General features: G+C 41.6%; 2 protein-coding genes across 12 annotated transcripts in view; both read left to right on the forward strand.

The window, feature by feature from the left end:
- The window catches only part of ICMT (isoprenylcysteine carboxyl methyltransferase), a 122,958-nt gene extending 105,269 nt beyond the window's left edge, over window positions 1-17,689 (forward strand). Inside the window, exon 6 of the transcript XR_012716989.1 lies at window positions 17,671-17,689. The gene's annotated coding sequence lies outside the window, so the exon portion shown is untranslated. The remainder of the gene's footprint in view (window positions 1-17,670) is intronic.
- CHD5 (chromodomain helicase DNA binding protein 5) overlaps window positions 14,276-24,923 on the forward strand; it is a 133,781-nt gene continuing 123,133 nt past the window's right edge. For all 11 annotated transcript variants that reach the window (XM_075279768.1, XM_075279777.1, XM_075279778.1 and 8 more), the window contains exon 1: window positions 14,276-14,573. In XM_075279768.1, coding sequence (XP_075135869.1) covers window positions 14,510-14,573 — 64 coding nt within the window. In that variant the 5' untranslated portion in view covers window positions 14,276-14,509. The remainder of the gene's footprint in view (window positions 14,574-24,923) is intronic.

The following is a 24,923-nucleotide window of genomic DNA, read 5'->3' on the forward strand; positions in this document are numbered from 1 at the left end:
ATACAAGCAAAGGTTCTCAATGTAATGTATACCTTAGATTCTAAGGCTTAGAAGAACACATTTAAAGAGGACCTTTCACCCCCTCCACCAACTCCAACTTTTTGCATCACTTAGTAGACTCCGTTCCACTAATTCCAGGACAGCCAGATTTTTTTCTTTTGCCCCTATCGATCCTGTGCAATGGATGCTATTTAGGCACTTTATTGTCAGGTGGGTGGTCCTAGGTCCATGTAAACAAAAGCAAGAGATACCAGGACCTCCCAGAGACACCCAGAAATCGTTCCAAACACACTAAAAGTTATTTGGCTGCATTTATTAACCTATTAATAGCACTAACAGACACTGTTTTTTCTTTCAATAAAAAACATTTTTTGCTCAGAAAACCCCTTTAGGAATGAGGCCCCACGTTGTGGAAAAGCGGCTTTTTTTTGTTGCAGATTTTGCTGCGGTTTTCTGAGCCAAAGCCAATAATGGCTCCATAAGGAATGGGAACTATATAGGGAGTTCTTACACTTCTCCTTTCTGCTCAGTCCATCCCTGGCTTTGGCTCAAAAAAAACCCAAAACAAAATCTACAACAAAAAAAAAAGCTGCGTTTCCACAACATGGGGCCTCAGCCTTAAGCATTACACGATATCCAATTACTGTATATCAATCGCCTGTTCATTAAATGCATGTATAGGTTCAATCCAAGAAAGAAGAGAGAATGCTCTATGTAAATGGATCAATTCAGAGTCTGTTCTTTTATAAATGGGTTGTCTTCTTTGGACAATCTCTTTATTTTGGAAGTTCCCACCCCATAAGGTGTACATATAGTGTCTGACACCGGAGCACCATAGGATCCTCTGATGGGCCAAGGCTTACACACAATAATGGTCCAGCAGAAGGAGGCTACTATGTGAAGGCTGTTATGGTCTATTCCCTAAGGGTTGTTGGAGGGTGGTTCTCCCACAATGATTTTGTCTGGTGGGCCCATGGAAGCTCCGTCCGACACTGTGTGCACACGGCATCTCATATTTTTGATTTTTCTGATAATTCTTTAATCATTGAGTTCCTAACATAACCCTAGTCGTGGCTGCAGAAATCTATCTTAAATCTTTAGAAATGGTATAACTTGTTGCAAAAATACAAGTCATAATAAATAAACTTGGCTGTGTTTTCTGAGATTTTGATGCTCTTGTCAATTCTTCCCTTTAATATCAGTAAATGTGACATTCGCTTTGCAGTTAAATTGATTCTATTTTGCATTCTCCTTTATTTCTATGAAGCCCTGGGGCTATGCAGATCTGCCAGTGACTCGGCAGGACTGTCATGTGAAATCATTGATAGATTCTATGCCACCTATGGGACTGAGTAAGCAGCACTAGGTTACAGATCGCCTCCTGTGCTACCTGAGCCACAATGTACTCATTAATATATCTATTATCATTACAGCCAAAAATAAAGTCTTCCCCGGCTCTAGAATTCTCTTGTCCATTGTGTACAGTGGACATGCTCAAGACTTCTCCTTAATTAGTCTTACAAGGGGACCGGGGACCCCCCCCCGAATGGAATACCGAATGCAACGGCAAGCGCTATGCAGTACAGGTACAGTACAGTACAGCACACAGGTTTGTGTGCTTGCTGAGCGCTGCCTGCACAAATCATGTGGACGGGAAAGTAGATTGTGAACTACTTTCCTGTCCGCATGATCCCTGCGGAGATCTGGACCCCATTATAGTCTATGGGGTCCTTGTGCTTTCACTGGCACCCTGCTTGCAGTTGCGTTCAGTATTCCGTTGGGAGGGGGAGGGGTCCTCATGCAGACTCTCCCGGACAAAATCCAGACACAGATGTAAACAAGGCCTAAGAGTAAATTCATGCTGAGTTTTTCGCAGATTACCGTATATACTTGAGTATAAGCCGACCCGAATATAAGCCGAAGCCCCTAATTTTACCACAAAACCTGGGAAACGTATTGACTCGAGTATAAGCCGAGGGGGGGGGGGGGGGAATGCAGCAGCTACTGGAAAATTTCAAAAATTAAAATGGTTGGAGTTTTCGGGTGCAGTAGGTGCTGGGAAAGGGGAGGGGGTGTTTTGGTTGTCTGTCTGTCTGAGTTCCCCCCCCCCCACTTGGAATGCAGCCTGGCTGAATATAGGGTATCTGCAGTGCTCCTATTAACCCCTTCCTGACGGATCAGGAGCACTGCAGATCCCCTATATTCAGTAGACTGGGCACTGTCAGACACAGGGATACCTAATGTGTATGGGTTTCACAGTCATTTTCTACTTTTATATGTATTCTAGGGAAAGGAGGGATTTAGAACTTTTATTTACTTTATTTTTTTATTATATTTTTTTAAAGCTTTTTTTTCCCAGTATTTTAGGGGAGATTCTATACATTACTATTGCGGCTGGTCATAGACCCCCCTCCCCCCCAAAAAAAAAAAATATTATTTTTTTTTGCTTGACTCGAGTATAAGCCGAGAGGGGCTTTTTCAGCACAAAAACTGAGCTGAAAAAATTTGGCTTATACTCGAGTATATACGGTACCTAAAAAAGCCTGCATCTCCCTCCCTTTGATTTATTTCAATCATAGTCATTGGCAGCAATCTGATTTTTCTGCCTGACAAATAAACTCTGTGTGAATTTGCCCTTATTGAGACATGTTTGATCATGATATATGACCTGCTATCAGCATAAATGACCTCTGAATCTCCATTTGAAAAACATTTTCTAAGATGTTTTATAAGATGGCCCAAAGAGAAATTAAAATAACAAAGAACCCATTACTTACTTGTTAAATCCCTCACCATTCCAGCATTGCCATTTCAATACTTTCCTTTAGTCTCTGTTGACTTAAAGGGATCCTATCATTAAATGCAATTTTTTGTGACTAACACGTAGGAATAGCCTTAAGAAAGATTATTCTTCTCCTACCTTTAGATGTCTTCTCCGCGCCGCTGTTCGGTAGAAATCCCGGTTTTTGACGGTATGCAAATGAGCTCTCTTGCAGCACTGGGGGGTGGGTCCCAGAGCTCAAACAGCACAGGATTACACTTACTGTGTAATCGGCCATTTTTCTTGTGGCCGCGGGCATGCGCAGTCAGCTCTGCCCGAGGCCTAGAAGTTTGACCCTCAGCACCGGAAGAAGACGCGTGAAGAGGCCGTTCCAGAAGAAGATGGAGGCGGCGCTGGAGAGGTTTCTCGCAGCATTGGGGAGGCCCCCAGTGCTGTGAGAGAACTAATTTGCATACCGATGAAAACCGGGATTTCTACTGAACGGCGGCGCGGAGAAGAGATCTAAAGGTAGGAGAAGAATAGCCTTTCTTAAGCTTATTCCTACGTGTTAGTCACAAAAAATTGCGTTTTAATGATAGGATCCCTTTAAATCAGTGTTAGGGGTGGAGGACCAACAACTCAGATTCGGTAAGAATCCAGGAGTAAGGAACTGCGCTCTCTTGTTTGGTAAAATAGCAGATTCGATTTTATTGACTTCAACAAACTCTCACACAACGCGTTTCGGGCGTTATACTACGCCCTTCTTCAGGTGTATTGGTTTCGTATGCAGTATATCTGGAAGCTTGGTAATCAATGCTTGTTGTGGGTAGCGCAAGTAGAAGGATGGAATCGGATGATCATGAAGGAATTCATGAGCAGAAAGGCGTAATTCCCTTTTTGAGGACTGGATAATGCTGGTCATCTCTGGATTAGAGAGGTGTCGTGTTCTCCAACATGAGAAACCTTTTGCAGTATATATATAACATTTAGAGCATTTCTGTTGGTAAAAATCCAAGAATTTGCTGCTCTCACTGGGAAGACGTCTGTAGGTGAAGACACCTGAAAAGTTCTGAGGGGAAGCCCCACCCCAATGAGTCCTTATTGGGGTGGGGCTTCCCCTCAGAACTTTTCAGGTGTCTTCGCCTACAGACGTCTTCCCAGTGAGAGCAGCAAATTCTTGGATTTTTACCAACAGAAATGCTCTAAATGTTATATATACTGCAAAAGGTTTCTCATGTTGGAGAACACGACACCTCTCTAATCCAGAGATGACCAGCATTATCCAGTCCTCAAAAAGGGAATTACGCCTTTCTGCTCATGAATTCCTTCATGACCATCCGATTCCATCCTTCTACTTGCGCTACCCACAACAAGCATTGATTACCAAGCTTCCAGATATATACGAAACCAATACACCTGAAGAAGGGCGTAGTATAACGCCCGAAACGCGTTGTGTGAGAGTTTGTTGAAGTCAATAAAATCGAATCTGCTATTTTACCAAACAAGAGAGCGCAGTTCCTTACTCCTGGATTCTTACCGAATCTGAGTTGTTGGTCCTCCACCCCTATCATTTACACCCACGAGGTGTCAGGAACATTGCTGCCTCGACCTTGGAGAAGCATTTTGTGGCCTAACATTTGCAAACAGTGTTGTGGCTTAGACCCACAACCCTCCAAGGTGAGCTCCTTTGCTTAAATAAGATCACACCTAATCCAAGAAATACTGCACTACGGTTTGCTCGGTGTTTTGTCATTTTTTATTTTTGAGTTTAAATCAGTGTTGACAGCCATGATATCCACATGACTGGCCACAGTGGTGTACAGTACAAGGCCACTGAGGCCAGTGATTGTAGTGGTCACATGAGCAGATGAGGACATCAATGCAACAACCGTGTAAGCAAGGAGACAATTGCGCACCGGAGGACCAGCATGGGAATGGAGGGACGTTAACAGGTAAGCAATTAACACTGACTGAAGAAATATCTGTGAATTAACTTCCTTGATTCATCATAATTATTAATATTGTTAGTTCCATATTATTGTCACTATTAGGACATTTCAGTAGTATGATGTGTAAACCTTTCCAGGGCTGAACAGATGGAGTAGAATGAACACCAACTAAAATTCTCCTTAGCAAAAAAAACCCCAAAAATCTTCCTATCTCCACGATGCAGATACAGGCGAGAAATATCATTTTAAAATATGTTTCAACTGTACCGGCACGCTCCGCTCCCAGAATTATGTGTGTGTTTACCCGTTCAAAGGCCAAATAATATAATGCTCAGCGGATAAGGAGGAGGTTTAAGGTTGTAGCTTGCGGCTCGCTGTAAAATACAGGTCAGTGCTTTGCTTTATTTACTCTGTGCATAAGAACTCCTCTTACATGTCAATGTACAGAAGTCTTCAAATATTAATGTGTGCACTCCAAAAAGTCTTTAGTCTAGCATGAATCTGACGCAATATCAGATTATTAGACCAAAATATAGAACGATACAAAATCTGCTGTTTCGTAAAATGTGCATTATGTTGCAATGCTGGATTATCAGATTTGATGGATTATTGGGCATTTCACTGAAATTATTATTAATTATTAATGGGAGCCATCTTTTTGGTCAGGATTTTGAGGCGGATACGGCCTCAAAATCCTGACCAAAAATCCCCGTGTGAACTTACCCTTAGGGTTTATTCGCACAAGAGTGAACATGTTGAATTCAATGAGTCTATTTCCATGTCTTTGTCATGTGAATAGACCCATTGATATCCATTGCTCTTATCTATGACAGAATGAGAACAATGGACATGGAGCCCCACTGATGTCCGCCATTCATGCAGGACTTCTTCTTCCATTACAAAGTAAACAAACATGATGGAAGACAGCGTCTGTCATGTTATTTACATTGAAGTATATGTGAACGGACCAGCAACTGACTGGAATACAAGGCAGTGTGAACATAGCCTTATATCACTGTATGTATAATGCCTGGTCTATAACATCACAAAGTAGATTATTTTTGTACAGTGACATCACAGTGTTTATCGCTATCCTGTGACATCACTGCATAAATCTTGAGTTCTAACCTCACTGAGTAGATTATCTTTTTACAGTAATATCATTGGTCCAGATTTACTATTGTGGCAATGACTAGACACTGGTGTAAACATGTCACATCTTTGGCACAACGTGGAGCATTTTTGGCATTTGCTAGAGTCCCATCCATTTTGCCCTGACTATAAAACACCGTGATTTTTCCTGCGCTGTTTCCGCCGCGGGCAAACTGCAGCGCATATGCCCCGTGGGGCCCCAGCCATAGTACGACATTCTTATGAGCTTTCTTCTTCTTTTTTTTTTTTTTAATGGTATTCACTTTGCAGCCAAAATGACATCTCACCTGTATTCTATGGGTTGGTACGATTGAGGTGATACCAAATTTCTATGTCTATTTATATAAAAAATACAAAGCTTTAAACAAACAAAAATTTCTTTGAGTCGCTTATTCTGCGTAAGGGCTAGTTCACACATGGATTCCGCATGTGCATAATCCCTCTGTGGTTTTCTGCTCCGGATTAGGCCCAAATGAATGGGCCTAGTTTGGAGGGTGCTGTCGCGAGGCGGACGCCACGGCTGAATCAGCCACGGAATCTGCCTGAAGAAAGGACAGCTCGCTTCTTTTTTTCCACTAGTGGGAACAAACCAGTAGCGGAAAAAAGAACGCAAGCGGTCTACATAGACCTCTACTGTGAGGTGGCGGATTTTGAGGAGGATTCCGCGCCAAAATCCGCCCCCTCTTGCCCCATGTGAACTAGCCCTGAGGCGTCTTTGTTGTTTTGCACGGCTAGATGTTCTTTTATATTTATACAATTTATCTAATATATATTTTGGGGAATGTCTATTTCTTTGACTATTTTTTATCAAAATGTCTCTGGGGACGAAGCAGTGAAAAAAATGGCGCTTCAACTGTATTGATTTTTTTTACCTACTGCAATTTACCTTATGGGAAAGACATTTTTATGAGTTTGTAGGTCGGGTGTTTTTGGATACCTAATGTGTATGTGTTTTCCTTTATTTATGCACTTTTATATGTGTTCTAGTAAAGAGGGGTGATTAGAATTTTTATTACTTCTTTTAAATGTTTTACTTTTTTTTACTGTATCTTTTAGACCTCCTTGGGGTCTTAACCCCAGGGGGTCGGAACACTATGCACCAAGAGGCTTCTGCAACAGATGATATGTATGGGGTCCGGATATTGATTGCTTTTTAAGACAGAAAACCCCTTTAACCCAGTGTTATAAAATCACAGGGTTATCCTACTATTATTACATCGTTTGGGGAGGTTTTTCATAAAGTGAATTTTTCCTTGTGTGCCTTGTCCATGTACTATAATATCACTTTGTGTATTATGCCATTATTATTTAACCCCTTCACACAAAATCATATACATTTATGTGACTAGGCGTGAGGGGCTGTGTGGATGCTGTCTGTATTAGGCTGAGTGCACAAGAGGTTTTTCGGTCCGGAAACTAAGGCGGAGGCCGCCTCAGTTTCCAAACCAAAAATGGGTAGCTGCAACTGGATACCGGTGCAGTGCACCAGCATCCAGTCATGGCACTCCGCTCCAGTTTAGGCCCAATGAATGGGCCTAATCGGGAGGAGGGAGTGTCTTCAGGCGGATTGGCTAGGCGAATCGGCCTAAAGAATGAGCATCTCGCTTCTTTTTTTTTAAATTTCAATGGGAGCCATTTTTTGGTCAAGATTTTGAGGCGAATATGGCCTCAAAATCCTGACCAAAATACCCCGCGTGAACTCAGCCTCATACAGCCAGCACCCGCCATTAACTGCCTTGATCGGTGCCAACAATGATCACAGCTTTAACACTCTAGATGCCACAATTAAACGCGACTGCTGGCATTTAATGTGCACATATGTCGCCATCTATCACTGATCACTGCCCTCTGGAAAGTCAACGGAGGGTGGTGATTGGTTGCCAGGACAGCTGAAAACCTATAGAATTCAATGAATTTTACTATACATTGCAATTCATTAGTATTGCAGTGTATAGTATGAGCGACCGACCAGACCTCCAAGGGTTCAAGGTCCCTAGGGGATCTGAAAGTAAAAGATTTTATTTTTTTTTTTAAGTAAAAACCCCCCCCACAAAAAATACAAAAATTCAAATCCCCCTTTCCCTAGATCACATATAAAAATAAACAATAATACACATATCTCCGTGCTCAAAAATTCCCAAAATATTAAAATATAAAAATATTTATCCCATAAGGTGAACAAAATCAACATAGTCAAAACTTTGCCTCCTAAAACAATTGCATAAAAAGTGATCAAACCGTCAGACCGTCTCCTACACGGTATCAATAAAAACTACATCGTGTCCCGCATAAAAAGACGTCTCACCCAGATCCATACCTGGAAATATGAAAAAGTTACAGATGTCACAATATGGCAAAGTTTAGAATTTTTAAAAGGTATCAAAACATTAAAAATATTATATAAATTTGTAATCGCCGTTATCGTACTGACCTTACAGAATACAGGTAATATGTCATTTTTACCACATAGTGAATACCGTAAAAATTAAACCCATAAGAAATTGGCATGAATGCATTTTTTTCCAATTTCACCTGATTCAGATTTGTTTTCAGGCTTCCCAGTACATTGCACAGGGTATTGAATGGAGCAATTACAATATACACTTTGTTTCACAAACAATAAGCCATTATGTGACATTATGTGGAGGGGAAAAAAGGAAATGCAAAAATGAAAATTGGCTCAGTGCTGGAAGGGTTAATCACTGTGCGAATTATTCCTGTATTACAATATTACTGTATGCATTATCCCATTTACTATGACATCACTGTTTATTATCTGTGTATTGTGACACCACTGTATGAATTACCCCTGTACTGTAATATAACTCTGTACATTTTCCCTGTACTGTAATATGATTGTGTATATTGTCTCTATTCTGTGACATTACTGTGTCTATTATCCATGTACTGTGACAATACTTTGTCCAATATTCCTGCACAGTATTGTGACATCACTGTGTGTATTATCCCTATACTATGACATCACTGTGTATACTATACCTGTACTGTGACATCACTGTGTGCATTATCCCTGTACTGTGACATCACTGTGTGTATTATCCCTGTACTGTGACACCACTGTGCATTATCCCTGTACTGTGACACCACTGTGTGTATTATCCCTGTACTGTGACATCACTGTGTGTATTATCCCTGTGCTGTGACATCACTGTGTGTATTATCCCTGTACTGTGACATCACTGTGTGTATTATCCCTGTACTGTGACACCACTGTGCATTATCCCTGTACTGTGACACCACTGTGTGTATTATCCCTGTACTGTGACATCACTGTGTGTATTATCCCTGTACTGTGACATCACTGTGTGTATTATCCCTGTACTGTGACATCACTGTGTGTATTATCCCTGTACTGTGACATCACTGTTTGTATTATCCCTATACTATGACATCACTGTGTATACCATCCTTGTACTGTGACATCACTGTGTACATTAGGAAATGAAGACCAGTGGATGAGAAGGATACTGCGCCACTCCCAGAGTCTCTGTATAGTACCTGGATGGGCAGGTATTTTGTTTTCTATTTTTTTGGCTGTGGATCTTACTAGTTACTATTGACCTTGGATGCCATCATACTGTTACTTTTTAAAAAAAAAATGAAGTTTTTTTTGACATTTTAACTGCTGGACCTGTGACGTCATCGCTGTCTCCAACCACTCATCTAGAGCCCGACATTTCTGTTTGTATATATGTTGGTGACATTGCTGCAAACTGGAGGAACCAAACGTGTCTGGAAGGCAAACCCATTTTTTTCAACCTGGACCTGCTAGTTAGAAGAGGACCGAAAAAACTGATGTGTATATTCGTCGTACACTTGAAAAAGGGGTAGTCCCCGAAACACTGTCCCTGTAGCGTCGTGTATAAGAAACCTCAATAAAGTGCATATAAATTCAACATTCTGGGAGTGGCGCAGTATCCTTCTCATCTTCATTTCCTGATTTGCTTCTCCCCGAGGGGGTGTCGGATGGTCCTACTTCTGCTGTAATCTCCAGTGTTACAAGTCTCCAGGCTGCCAACTACTTTTTGCTACCATAGAAAGCGGCAGTACATCTTTGCTCGGTACTTTTGTATTTGTTCTGTGGTATCACTGTGTACAGTACATTATCCCTGTACTGTGACATCACTGTGTGTATTATCCCTGTACTGTGACATCACTGTGTGTATTATCCCTGTACTGTGACATCACTGTGTGTATTATCCCTGTACTGTGACATCACTGTGTGTATTATCCCTGTACTGTGACATCACTGAGTGTATTATCCCTGTACTGTGACATCACTGTGTTTATTGTCCCTGTACTGTGACATCACTGTTTATTATCCCTGTATTGTGACATCACTTTGTATATTATCCCTCTACTGTGACATCACTGTGTATATTATCCCTGTATTGTGGCAGCACTTTTTATATTATCCCTGTACTGTGACATCACTGTGTATATTATCCCTGTACTGTGACATCACTGTGTATATTATCCCTGTACTGTGACATCACTGTGTTTATTATCCCTGTACTGTGGTATCACTAAGTACATTATCCCACTACTGTGACAAAGCTGTGTGCATTATTTCTGTACTGTGACATCACTGTTTCCTTATATTCCTGTATTATGACATCACTTTGTGCATTATCCATGTACTGTAATATTACTATGTACATCATCTCCGTACTGTAATATGACTGTGTACATTATCTCTGTAGTGTGACATTACTGTACATTATCCCTAGACTGTGACAGCATTGTGTGCATTATCTCTGTACTGTAATATGACTGTGTACATTATCCCACTATTGTTACATTACTGTGTGGATTATTCCTGTATTGTATTATGACTGTGTGCATTATTCTTGTATTGTAATATTACTGTATGCATTATCAATATACTGTGACATCACTGTGTGCATTATCCCTCAAAGACTGTAAGCCCTCGCGGGCAGGGCCCTCTACCCCACTGTGCCAGTCGGTCATTGTTAGTATTATATTTGTTTGTATATTTTGTGTACTGTATGTAACTCCCAAATGTAAAACACCATGGAATTAATATAATAGTATACAGCACCATGGAATTAATATTATAATGTACATCAGCATGGAATTAATGTAATAATGTACAGTACCATGGAATTAATATAATAATGTACAGTACCATGGAATTACTATACTAATGTACAGCACCATGGAATTAATATTATAATGTACAGTACCATGGAATTAATATAATAGTATACAGCACCATGGAATTACAGGTGCTATATAAATAAACAACAATAATAATAATCCCTGTTCTGTGACATTACCTTGCAGAGTATCCACTATTATTACATCACTTTGTACATTATCCTGTACCACTATATGCATTGTCTTCGTGGTGTGATATAACTGTGGATAGTGTGTCTGGTTGTACATAGTAGGTGTGTTTTTAAAGTGTGTGTGGTTGTATATAGCTGGTGTGCTTTTACAGTGTATGTAGTTGTATACTGTATAGTAGGTGTACTTGTATAGAGTGTGGTTGTATATAGGTGTACTTGTATAGTTTGTGTAGTTGTATAGTGGGTGTAGCTGTGTATAGTTGTATATAGGTGTGCTTGTATAGTGTATGTAGTTGTATATAATAGGTGTACTAGTATAGTGTGTCTAGTTGTATATAGTAGGTGTACTAATATAGTTTGTATTTGTACATAGTAGGTGTATTAGTATAGTGTGCGGTTATATATAGTATGTATACTATTATATTGTGTGTAGTTATATATAGTAGGTGTACTAGTAAATTATGTGTAGTTGTATATAGTATGTATACTAGTATAGTGTGTGGTTATTACATATAGTAGGTGTACTAGTATAGTGTGTAGTTGTATATAGTATGTATACTAGTATAGTTATATATAGTAGGTGTACTAGTATAGTGTGTTTAGTTGTATATAGTATGTATACTAGTATAGTGTGTGCTTATATATAGTAGGTGTACTAGTATAGTGTGTTTAGTTGTATATAGTATGTATACTAGTATAGTGTGTGCTTATACAGTCCTATGAAAAAGTTTGGGCACCCCTATTAATTGTAATAATTTTTAGTTCTAAATATTTTGGTATTTGCAGCAGCCATTTCAGTTTGATATATCTAATAACTGATGGACACAGGAATATTTCAGGATTGAAATGAGGTTTATTGTACTAACAGAAAATGTGCAATATGCATCAAACCAAAATTTGACCAGTGCAAAAGTATGGGCACCTCAACAGAAAAGTGACATTAATATTTAGTAGATCCTCCTTTTGCAAAGATAACAGCCTCTAGTCGCTTCCTGTAGCTTTTAATCAGTTCCTGGATCCTGGATGAAGGTATTTTGGACCATTCCTCTTTACAAAACAATTCAAGTTCAGTTAAGTTTGATGGTCACCGAGCATGGACAGCCCGCTCTCAAATGATCTGAAAACAAAGATTGTTCAACATAGTTGTTCAGGGGAAGGATACAAAAAGTTGTCTCAGAGATTTAACCTGTCAGTTTCCACTATGAGGAACATAGTAAGGAAATGGAAGAGCACAGGGACAGTTCTTGTTAAGCCCAGAAGTGGCAGGCCAAGAAAAATATCAGAAAGGCAGAGAAGAAGAATGGTGAGAACAGTCAAGGACAATCCACAGACCACCTCCAAAGAGCTGCAGCATCATCTTGCTGCAGATGGTGTCACTGTGCATCGGTCAACAATACAGCGCACTTTGCACAAGGAGAAGCTGTATGTGAGAGTGATGAGAAAGAAGCCGTTTCTGCAAGCACGCCACAAACAGAGTTGCCTGAGGTATGAAAAAGCACATTTGGATAAGCCAGCTTCATTTTGGAAGAAGGTCCTATGGCCTGATGAAACAAAGATTGAGTTGTTTGGTCATACAAAAATGTGTTATGCATGGTGTCCAAAAAAAAGCATTCCAAGAAAAACACTTGCTACCCACTGTAAAATTTGGTGGAGGTTCCATCATGCTTTGGGGCTGTGTGGCCAATGCCGGCACCGGGAATCTTGTTAAAGTTGAGGGTCGCATGGATTCCACTCAGTATCAGCAGATTCTTGAGAATAATGTTCAAGAATCAGTGACGAAGTTGAAGTTACGCCGGGGATGGATATTTCAGCAAGACAATGATCCAAAACACCGCTCCAAATCGACTCAGGCATTCATGCAGAGGAACAATTACAATGTTCTGGAATGGCCATCCCAGTCCCCAGACCTGAATATCATTGAACATCTGTGGGATGATTTGAAGCGGGCTGTCCATGCTCGGCGACCATCTAACTTAACTGAACTTGAATTGTTTGTCCAAAATACCTTTATCCAGGATCCAGGAACTGATTAAAAGCTACAGGAAGCGACTAGAGGCTGTTATCTTTGCAAAAGGAGGATGTACTAAATATTAATGTCACTTTTCTGTTGAGGTGCCCATACTTTTGCACTAGTCAAATTTTGGTTTAATGCATATTGCACATTTTCTGTTAGTACAATAAACCTCATTTCAATCCTGAAATATTACTGTGTCCATCAGTTATTAGATATATCAAACTGAAATGGCTGTTGCAAACACCAAAATATTTAGAACTAAAAATGATTAAGATTAATAGGGGTGCCCAAACTTTTTCATAGGACTGTATATAGTAGGTGTACTAGTATAGTGTGTAGTTGTATATAGTAGGTATACTAGTATAGTGTGTGTTGTTGTATATAGCATGTATACTAGTATAGTGTGTGTCTAGTTGTATATAGCTTGTGTAGTAGTATATAGCATGTATACTAGTATAGTGTGTGTCTAGTTGTATATAGCTTGTGTAGTAGTATATAGTATGTATACTAGTATAGTGTGTTTCTAGTTGTATATTGCTTGTGTACTAGTATAGTGTGTGTCTAGTTGTATATAACATGTGTAGTTGTATATAGTATGTATACTAGTATAGTGTAGTTGTATATACCATGTGTATTAGTATATAGTATGTATACTAGCACAGGGTGCCCAGTTGTATATACCATGTGTAGTTCTGAGTGGAGCAGAAGTTTTGGGTCAGTTTCTGGCCATCCCCTGTGCAGGACATGCAGGGGGAGTAGTTGTATGATTGTGGCTGTCACTGAGCTCCTGGGTGACATGGAGGTGACATGGAGCTGGCACTGCCTCCTGTATACGCCGGTGCCCTTCATGCATTTACCTCAGCTAATAATCCATCTATTGTCCCCATCGCATCTATTCTCAGTGGCTGCGCCCGGCTCCTGCGCCGCTAACTAGTCCTGAACTTGGTCACCTCTGGCATCACTACTAACTAGTTGTGCCAAAATTATGGGATGTGGTTGCCTGAGCAACCAGACTGGACGTCACAATCTGGGCATGTGTATTCCATTTTTGTCTCTTTCTCTCTCTCTCTCTTTTATTTTCAGGCAGAGGGAGAGAGAGAAGGGGGGATATTATTTCCTTAAATAAAAGAAATAAGCAGCCATCTTTCCTAAAAAACCTCACCCCTCGCGCCCAGCCTGCCGAGTGCCTGCCTGCCAGCCCCCCCCACCACCTGGCAGCCCATGGGTTAATAAGCCGGGGTGCGAAGAAAAAAGGAGCACGATTGCAAAATAAACTGCAGTCAATCAGGGGGAGGGGGCCATGAGAGGGCCACTGGGGAATGAAGAGGATCCGATGGAGGAGATGGAAAATGAAGACATGTCAGGTAATGCCCGCGTTACATTGCACTGGGTGATGCATGCGGGGAGCCGGGCACTGGACAAGGTGCAGGCTGCGGGCGGTGGGTGGCAACGGCCGGCTACAAAGCAGGAGGGAGGGCGCGCAATGCCGCACACTTTACTGATTGTTCTGTAGTTTAAAGTTTTGCGCGAAGGGAAAATCCCGTGCAGAAGGGCGCCAAGGAAAAATAATGAGAGAATGGCTGCTGAGGCTGTGCACCCCGGGGGACTGCTCACCGGGGGGCTTCTGGCACTGGAAAGCTCTGCCCTATACTGGCATCTCTTTGTGTCAATGGACATATATCAACAGATTGAGCAAAATGGCTGGGGTGTGCTTTGTGTTACAGTATGCATAAGTGCATCCTTGTCATTGGCACTGGTGCAGTCTGTCACCCTCAGACCCATGTGTGCCTATTGCTGCTGATGGAGTACATCAGGTTATATGCTGTGTTGTGGTGATTTGCAAGCATGCATCATCATCATCATCAATGCATTGTTAAGCCGTGGTGATCTGCGACATCTTGGGTCCTGTACACATCTGGTGTCACAATATTAAATGTCATCGTGCAATGTGCTGCATCACTTATTGCGTCCTCCCTTTATTCGCTCTCATCCCATACATCCAGTAGGAATAAATCTTCTACGCCTCATTTGCTATCCATTTGCTTTCTCATACTGTATATAATAGAAGAGTCAATCTGATCTACCATGGTATTATAAATAGTGGGCTGCCTTCCTCGGTATATCCCCGCCTGTGTTTCCCCTCCATGTGCGTAGCTAAAAAAAAATGTAGACTAAGATCAAGTGGCCAGGAAGGAATTGAGGAAAGCCGGGATAGGTTTGGACTGCATGGGATAAAATAGGATGGTGGCCCTTTAAGTTTGACAGTGAAGGGTTAAAGTTTTATGCTGAGGTTATTAGGCGTTTGATTGCATTAAGTGCTGATGATTTGTTATCTAGCTGGATAGTGTAAGGGAACGGATGGCGAGAAAACCGTATACAAAGTGTAGGTCTCCACTTTCCCCCTCATTGGGGAACTCTGTGTAATTGGCCTCTCCCCTCTCCCTATGTGTTATAGGTATGGCATTGAAATTCTATTGTGACGTCACAATACTGTGAGGTGGGAGGATGTTTGTGGTCACGTAATGTCTGGCTGATATTTGTGCAAGTTGTTAAAGTCATTGAGACCTCTTCTTCTGTCACATTGTTCCTTATTTAATTGCTTCTTGGATGTTTCTGGGAAAGCTGGCTGACTTACATGGACCATTTCAGCTTAAAATGTGTGGCTGATATTCTTAGGAAAGCTGGGTGACCGCCGCTATGGCCTCAGTTGTGACAAACCAAGTGGTAGGTACTCAGCTTTTCTCTGCTCCTGAATGGTTTCCAGTTGATGTGTATCTAAAGAGTCTAAACACAAGTGAGTATTAGGGTTTCCCTCTATAAACTGCAAAACTAGCAGCAAATAAAATAGTCACATGGTCGTCCTTTCCTTTTAAAAAGTTAGGGCTTATTCACACGTCTGCATTCTGCGGACATGTGATGTCCATGTAAATCAAAGACTACATGCGCAGCCATTGATTTTAATGGGCGCATGCGGGAGCATCTTCTATTGTGGTCCATTGTAGTTTATGGATCAGTCTTTCATGGACCAAGAGACATGGGAAAGTATATGAAATGAAAAAAGTTGTTTTCGTTGCACGGACGTGAAAAACGGATCAGGCAGCGCATGACCCCAAAATGAGAAGGGTTGCGTATCATGAACAATACACATCGGCAGGATGTGCACAAACCCATAACATAGCAGAAATTTTCAGAACTGAGTAAGGGTACGTACACGTGAACTGAAACGTGTTGGAAATATCTGATATGTATGTAGAATGGCATCAGCGATCCACCACTGAGCCTCGGGTATCTGTCTAGGAGTTTGAGTTGCTGTGGGTTTTCAGCAAGAAAGGATATGCTGCAGGCAATTTAATTCTCTCTGTAAGAACTACATTGGGAGACCACGCCAAATGTTTTATTCAATGGGATTTTGACGTAGAAAATGTGCCAAAAATCAAGGTAAAAAATTCTATGTGAACATATCCAGAGCTCGTTCTTTTGGCGAATTCATAAGAAATTGAGCGTAAAAATCTTTTTTATTTGTAATTTGCGCCCCCGATTTCCATGTTACTGAATGGGACTGGTTTGTGTGTGGAGACTATGCCGAAAACGACAGAAAATTCTGTGTTGTATGAACAGTCCCATTGAGAACAATAGGAGGCAGATTCTACAGTTTGCCATACAGATTCCAATGACAAAAAAGCATCGGATTCAGTATGAGGAATCCACCTATTCAACATATAAAAGCTGACCGTAACCGCGCAGCCGGCATTACCCAAACTACTCTGGAAAAATGAGCTCTGTTTGGTCACAACGAATATGATTTTACTATAAGGATGTGTTCACACTAGTGTTACTGTAGTCCATTCTTTTACTGTTATTGGAACAGACTGAACTGTATAGAGGGAGCTGATGATGGACACCAAGGTTATAGTCAGTGAGGTCCCTCGGGTATCTGCTACTTTCTCTGTCATGTCGCCGCATACAGGACTCCAATGCCAATGTGAAAATAGCCTTAGTTTAGTCAATATGTTTCAGAGTTATTCAGTTTCTGGGAAAGCTGGGTGACAACTACTGTGGCCACCAACTCACAAGATGGCTTTCACCCAGTTTTCGGAATTGAGCATAGGTATGAGGTCCGGGATTGTATAACTATATTATAGCGCAGAGGTATTGCCATTCAGGATCTGGCAGGTCAGGGTGACAGCTCCTTGGGTGTTGTATTGCTCTATTATTTATGTAGTTGGCTCCCACTCATAGGTCCCAGATAGGGGACAATAATATTTTTGTGTCGGAACTGTATTGTCATTTCCATTCTCCCATGTGACCACAGCTGGATTGATCCTGATATTAGTCCTAAATGATAGTACCAGACAGTACTGTAAGGCTAAGATCACGCAGTGGATTTCGGTGGTACCCACCATGCAAAAATGGACCACAATGATTAGGGATTAAAGAGTAGGGATTAACCTTCCCTTTAAGTTTAATAAGGTTGTCTAGGATTGTAAAATAATGGCTGTCTTACAAAACAGCACTCTATCTGGCCAAAGGTTGTGTGCGGTACTGCAGCTCAGCCCTATTTACTTCAGTAAAGCTGAGCTACAATATCAGACACAACCATTGGACAAGTGTGGAATTGTTTTTAGAAGAAAGTCTCCATGTTGTCTATCTTGGATGACTTCTTTAAAGGGAGATCTATATGATACAATAGTAAAGCAGATCTACATTATATACTATTTACTGTCTCGTATAGTCTTCTGAATGTAATTTGGCCTATATGTGACTAGTGCCTGTAACGGAGCCTGATGCACATTTCCTAATAAAATATCAATAAAGGGGCGTCTTCTTTCCATATATTGTTTAGGGGATATTACATGGATTCCCCTATTCAGTTCTATAGGGCGGATTTAGGATTTTTTTTTTTTTTTACCATCATCTTTTTGTGACTTGAATGAACATGACAGATGCCAACCGATCTGTCTTGTTGGATTGTTTAAGTCCTTGTCCGGTCCTCTGGTCTCATATTGATGGGAGCCCAGATAGACATGACAGAGACTGGTCCATATTACCTAATGGCATTGCCATCCAAGACGAGAACCTTTACCAACCAGCCATGGCTGACAAGTCATTCAGGACACATTTGTGTGAAACTCAGGCCTAAGGGTAAGGTCACACTTAGAAATCTGGAGATGATTTCGAGGTGGCCTCAAATTCTTCTAAAATTCAGTTCAGAGAGACAGATATTTTCGGCTTTTCTTCAGCTAGCTACTGTCTGTCCTTCAGGCCGGAAACTCGCTCTGAAATGAATGGACTTTGGATTGTTCAAAATCTGCTTCAAATTCCTGAAGTAGATTTTTTTTCTGCCTGACCAAATTTGTCCATGTGAACATGCCCAAAGAGATTGCCTTGCATTGCAGAGGTTTTCTTGCATCTATGCAGTATTTGGATGCCCCTCCAGGGTTCCCATATTTTAACACTCAGTTACCCCGTTACAGACCATGCGACATACATATATGTTACCTGATCTTTGGCATTTAACTTGCATTATCACAGATATAACCTGACAACGCGTATGGCGGTGCAGCTGGAGACACAAGAGAAACAGACATATATATATATATAGATATATACATAATAGATATAAGATATATGAGATCAGTATGCGCCGAATTTGGGACTTAAAAATGAGATTATTGAAAGGTGGACATTCCCTTTAAATAAAGAAGTCTTCACTATTTATAGACTTCACTGTATCTATCTGCAGTAAAATTTTGATAATCTTCTAATATAGATTTTCCATTGAGGGCTAAGATCTTCACGCTGCACCTCTGGTCTGGAGCTTCATTTTTCGTGGTTTGTAAATGACCTTTATTGTTCTGACAGTACCAACATGCACGATGCAGATGTCATAGACTCCGGCTGAATGATGAATGATCTGCAAAATAGTCTAGACTGAAATGAGGAGACATCCCTAATTAATATACAGGGCGGGCAAGTGTCATAAGGCGGCAACTGCACAATAGATAGGGAAAAAAACCCACAAAGGTAATGATATGACAGAAGAGGAAAATTACACAAAATTACTATAGTAAAATAATTACATTGACGCTTAGTATTTACCTCAGGGGGCTTTAGTGTTATTGCGGTCGTTTTACGTACAGTGCACCATAGATCATACCTACCTTCGTAGGATAGAACTGCAAGGACGTAAGGAATGGTCATCACAATATTTTTATAACCAATTGTTGGCCATTTCGGCCAACAAAAGTCTACCATGATGGCCAGCTTTGGTCTTGTGCGAATTTGAATGCACCCCCACAATGTACTTTGCAGCAATTGAGAGGAAACAAGGTGGTCTCTGCGTAAATGATAACATATTTTAGTATTAGATATACTTTATACTACCCCATGCAAGTAAAATAGGCCTTCATTATATTGGGAATTCAATTACTACTTGTCATATCATATCCTACCAGTAGAGGGCGTGATGGAGGCCGACACATGCCTGTGATTACATGTAATGGTACAGCTTTTTAAAGCCCCAGAATGACTTGGGTGAACCTCGATAGCTCAGGATGATGAGATGTGCCGATTATTTCCTTGTGAAGGGCGGGTAGAAGTTTTTAGAGTACTTCACAAATACCTCGGCTTGATTGCAGAAGTGCAGACGTTCCACAGAAATGGAGATAGATATTCTTTTCTTTGCTAATGTCAAGGAAATTACACCGCGCGGCGACCATTTTTTGATTGCTATAATTTCTTAATACTAAGAGACAAATAAGACTTCTCCAATTTAAGACCGCTCAAGCCTAAGCTGTGTGGGGAATTTATAGTAGTGTCATCATGTTTCTAATGCAGGACCCGGCAAATTGCTGTGGGTCTGGGGCTGGTCCGAACACTTCAAGAACCAGTCTGACTATTAGAAGAAACTTTCTAAGTTCCATTAATATAGAAATTCAGCTTGGTCCAAACTGGCTGAGGCAAATTTCCAAGATGATAAAAATATGGCTGCTTTCTTCCAAAAACACCGCCATGCCTGTCCACTGCCGTGTTTGGTTTGAGGTGCAGTACCAGGCACTACCCCTTTATAGGGGTGGTGTTGTGTTTGGAATAAAGCAGCCATTATTTTCTAATATTGGTCAATTCCTTTAAATGTATTAAAGCTTCTAGACACATCTGACACCCACTTCACTGGGGATGTAAACTTCGTGGTGGTGCAGTGGTCCATGTGATGCTGGAGTCTGGTGTATAAGGCCCCATTGACACAAGGCGTGGATGTCGGACTTTGTTCCTGATTCTGACATGGGAAGCCGCGTCAGATTATGGCCAAAATCCGCCTGCCGCGACTTCTGACAGTCACGGCACTCTGGTCTGCGGAATCCGCCTGAAGAGAGGGCAGCTCGCTTCTTCTTTCTGTGTGTGGCGGATTATGACGTGGGTTCTGCGCCAAAAATCCGCCCCCTCTTGCCCCGTGTGAACAGGTCTTATTATGCTGTGATGAGGCCTTTGGGACTCCGCAGCCTTCTGGGCCCGGTATTGACTTCTACCTCGGCACCCTCTGTAGCTGTGGCCCTGCTTAAAGGGGTTGTCTGGGAATTGCGGTACTAGGTAGGAGGCTGGCAAAGGTTATATATGGAAAAAAGTCAGACTCATCTGTCTGCGGAACTCCGTGGTTCCCCACCATTGTCCGGTCCAGTGCGCATTGGTGCTTGTGCTGGCACAAGTCCTCACTGTCTCAATAGTCTCGGAAAAGGAACCCATCTTGGCACAGATTCGTTTCCTGTGGACACTCGCTATGATTTTTTTCTATTACGTTTCACGTTCCCTGGCCTCCTGCCCAATAACTGTAATTCCTGGATAACCCCTTTATGGGTGTGGTAGTGTCAAGAAGCTCCTGAAAAGGTGCAAATTTGTATTTACCCACATTCCTATCTGTATGTTACTTTTAGGGTTTGACATATCTACCTCATTTTCTGTCTACTCCACTTAGCACCAGCCTCCGCAGGGTTCACAGGCCAATTTTGTTTTACCTCTTGGCACTCTCGCAATGACTTAATGAAGCACAAGGAAGGAACAGCTCCACTTGGCATAATCTTTGTCATTGTAGTTGGAGTTTGTCAGCCAAAAGCTTGTCTTAAACTACACAAACAGCCGCTGAAGGGAAGAAAACGCTGTATAATTAAATATATATACACTGGCTGGCAATAGCTGAAACATAGAATAATATATCTCATGTGACCAATCACTATGGTACGAGACCTAAAGCAAACTCAGACTGGTTGAATGAAGTAAATGAGTATTTGGCCTAGCACATGGCGGGTATACTGATACGTCTACTTATAAACTGCAGGTGTTACAACTGGGGAAGATGATATTTGCCAACTCAAGACCTTCAGAGGTGAGGTGGAAAATGCTATATCTGTGGTGGTCAACCTCTCAATCTAGGTCATAAGCTACCAGATATCTATATAAGTACCAGAACGCTATATCTGTGATGGTCAGCATCCCAATGTAGGTCATGGGCTACTAGTTAACTATATAAATACCAGGACTCTATATCTGTGGTGGTCAACCTTCCAATGTTGGTTGTGGACTACCAGATATCTAAATAAATACCAGAATGCTATATCTATGGTGGTCTACCTATCCATGTGACTTTTGGATTACATGCAGCCAATGACTCAATCCAAGCTTCATTCACTGTCTAGTACACAAGCGTGAGGCTGTTGCTGGAGCAATGGAAGAAGGGAAAGACAGACTCAGTGAGCCCTAAATTTGACCCAGCCCCTGTCCCTATCTAATTGCCACAACTGTCCTAAAGACAGGAGCAACTGGGTGTCAATCCCTGCACTGAATAAGTATACACAGAACAAGACAAACAATACAGAAGCAGAGTCACCAATCCAAGGATCGGTAACAATCAAGCAATGTAGTACAGAATCAAAATCCCAGAGAATAGTCAAAGGGTAGCAGAGGTCAAAAGTCAGAATACAATAATAGCAGAAAAAGGAGCCTAGCACGGACTACGTCTCAGGACAGAATCACAATAGCCAGCAAACCTACGTGGGCTGAAGACCTTTATATAGGAAGTCCAGGACCTGCTCCAGACTTGATTGGTAGACAGGCTGTCAATCACACAGACAAAGCTAAGATTAACTATTTGATGAACGGAGGGAAACAAGGTGCAGGAGATGGGTGTGATGAAAATTCAGTTACAGAGGAGAGGAAATAGAGCAGTGTACAGACAGAGCAACAAAAAACTCTGAGCAAAGAATCAAACTGAACATGCTTCCTGCACCGCAACATGCGAGCAGAGGGTGGCGCAGAGACCCAAACAGGGAGAGACGTTACCACAGGGCTGGGGAGTCGGGAGGCCAAAGAACCAATTCCTCTATTTTCTCACAGCTGACTTCTGTTCAATCTTCTACATAAACGTCTGAAACCCGCCGTGGTCAGACAGACTCGGTAAAACTCCACTAATTCACAGAAAATCTACTGATTGACTTTATGTAAAGTAAATATGCAATAAACTGTGAACCTAATTAATTATTAAATGATGTCAATAGTTATGTAGGATCGCAGAAAGTAATTTTAGTTTGAAGCCGGAGACCATCAATAACTTTTTTATGACTCCAGTCCAAAACTGGCCCTGACTCCATATCCTACTTCACCTCCACACGCCTGCTGGTACAGAGATTGAAGAGAGTAGCCAGAGGCCATAGGTGGAGCCTTTAGGTGATCAGTTGTCCATAAGGGACCAGTGTGGGAGTCAGTCTGGTAAATGTCACTAAACAATCTAAAAATTGTACACACAGGAATATTATCAATAAGGTCGTTCAATAACAAATGGGAAGTGATTGACTCTAAAGTTATCTCCAAATTGGGGTGTCTTCTGTCAGATCGTAATAGCTCATTATTGTGATAGAGCCTGAACCTACAAGAGGAACCTTTGCTACGTTGGTGGACCGAGTCTGATCTTGCAGACACTAAAATGTTTCAGCTAAACAGTCAACAACTACTGGTCAGTGGTGGTCCTAGTAGATGACCAAGTGATAATATTAGGGGTTTTCTAGGACTGAACTATTAATGTCCTATTCTTAGAAGAGGTCATCAATATCTGATTGGTGAGGGTCCGAGCACTCCGGCCTCGTCTCTATAATGATGACGTCAAGTTCATCAGTCACATGATACAGCTACAGTTCAGTCCCGATGGATACAAAGCATGGTCCCTATACAATGTACATTGCTCCCCTCGGTATTCAGTAAAGAGGTGACGACTTTCAGCCGAATGCTATGGTCTCTTCAAATAACTGATCGGTGGGGGTCAAGGATAGCGGGATCCTCACTGATCAGATATTTAAGGATTGGTCATCAATCGTTCAGTTTCAGAAAAGCCCTTAAAGGGTTTACTTGAAATGGACAGTGCAGTTTACTTTACTGTTTAGGATCCATTTAGCGGGTCAGTTTAATGGATGCTAAAATCAGATGACCATCCATTTGCGTACAGTCAGCTTTAAAAGCCTGATCAGTTTTTTTTTCCCTGGGTGCAAGGGCGTGCCATACATATGTGAGCTCCTTAACATTTTATTTTACAGTTTTCAGTTTCTGGATATAATACTTGTGACAGATGCAGTTTAATATTTTAATATGAGGCCCGTGTTCTGCATTGCATTAGGCATGGTTCCAGTGTCACAGAGGATGCTGTGTTTGTAATCTCTGACCTTGAGTCCTTGCGGAGATTGTAAAACGTCTTTCTTCATCTTGAATAATTCTGCTGGCATCTATTCCAGCTCATCCCCAAATCTATATACGGTTTTTAAAAATTTTCCAGAAAAGGTCATCTATATTTCTCAATAGGAAAAGCCAAAACCCCTTTTAATTTTGATATTGAAATGAAGTAGAAATGAAACATCAGCCTCCAAATGTCACATCTAAATGAGATTCACGTAGATGGGACTGAGCTGCAGTACTAGACAAAGTCACCTATAGAGACGAGTCGCAGTGTCTGTGTAAATAATGAAGGGTCTCCATTACTGTTCTGACTGGTGGGGGTCCTGAGGATCGGACCCAACCTTGATATAGACCATGCTAAGGAAGTATAATAAGAATAGTAACAGTAAGGTCAGACTGACATTGGGTGATAGATCTGGCACGCTTCTAATGTTCCAGTTTATCTCCAAGGTGTTTGATGAGGTTAAGGCTGAGTTCAGACAGGGTTTTTTGGTCTGGAATTTGACGCAGAGGCCGCCTCAGATTCTGCACAAAAAAATGGATAGCCGTGACTGGATGCCAGTGCAGTGCACCGGCATCCAGTCGCGGCACTCCGCTCTGGATTAAGCTCTGGATTGATTTAAATGGGAGGCAGTTTTTTTGAGCCGGATTCTGACGCAGATTCCATGGCAAAATCCGGCCCAAAAAAACCCATGTGAACTCAGCCTAAGGGCACGACTCTACCAAGCGTCTACCAACACCAAACTCGGCAAACAGTTGCTGATGGGCCTTGGTTTAAAGGGGTTATCCAGTTCCTAATATTGATGACCTATCCTCAGGATAGGTTATTACTATAAGATCTGCTAGGGTCTGTCAGCCTAGACCAGGGGCCCTCAAACTGCGGCCCGTGGGCCACATGCGGCCCACCAAGCACTTCTGTCTGGCCCCGCCGACAATGCCGGCAGGCGTGCATTTATAATGAAGCTCCTGGGGAGCTCGGGCCAGGCCATGGAGCGCACTTCACT

Source organism: Leptodactylus fuscus, chromosome 6 (genome assembly GCF_031893055.1).
Source record: "Leptodactylus fuscus isolate aLepFus1 chromosome 6, aLepFus1.hap2, whole genome shotgun sequence".
In the NCBI taxonomy this organism is placed as follows: Eukaryota; Metazoa; Chordata; class Amphibia; order Anura; family Leptodactylidae; genus Leptodactylus; species Leptodactylus fuscus.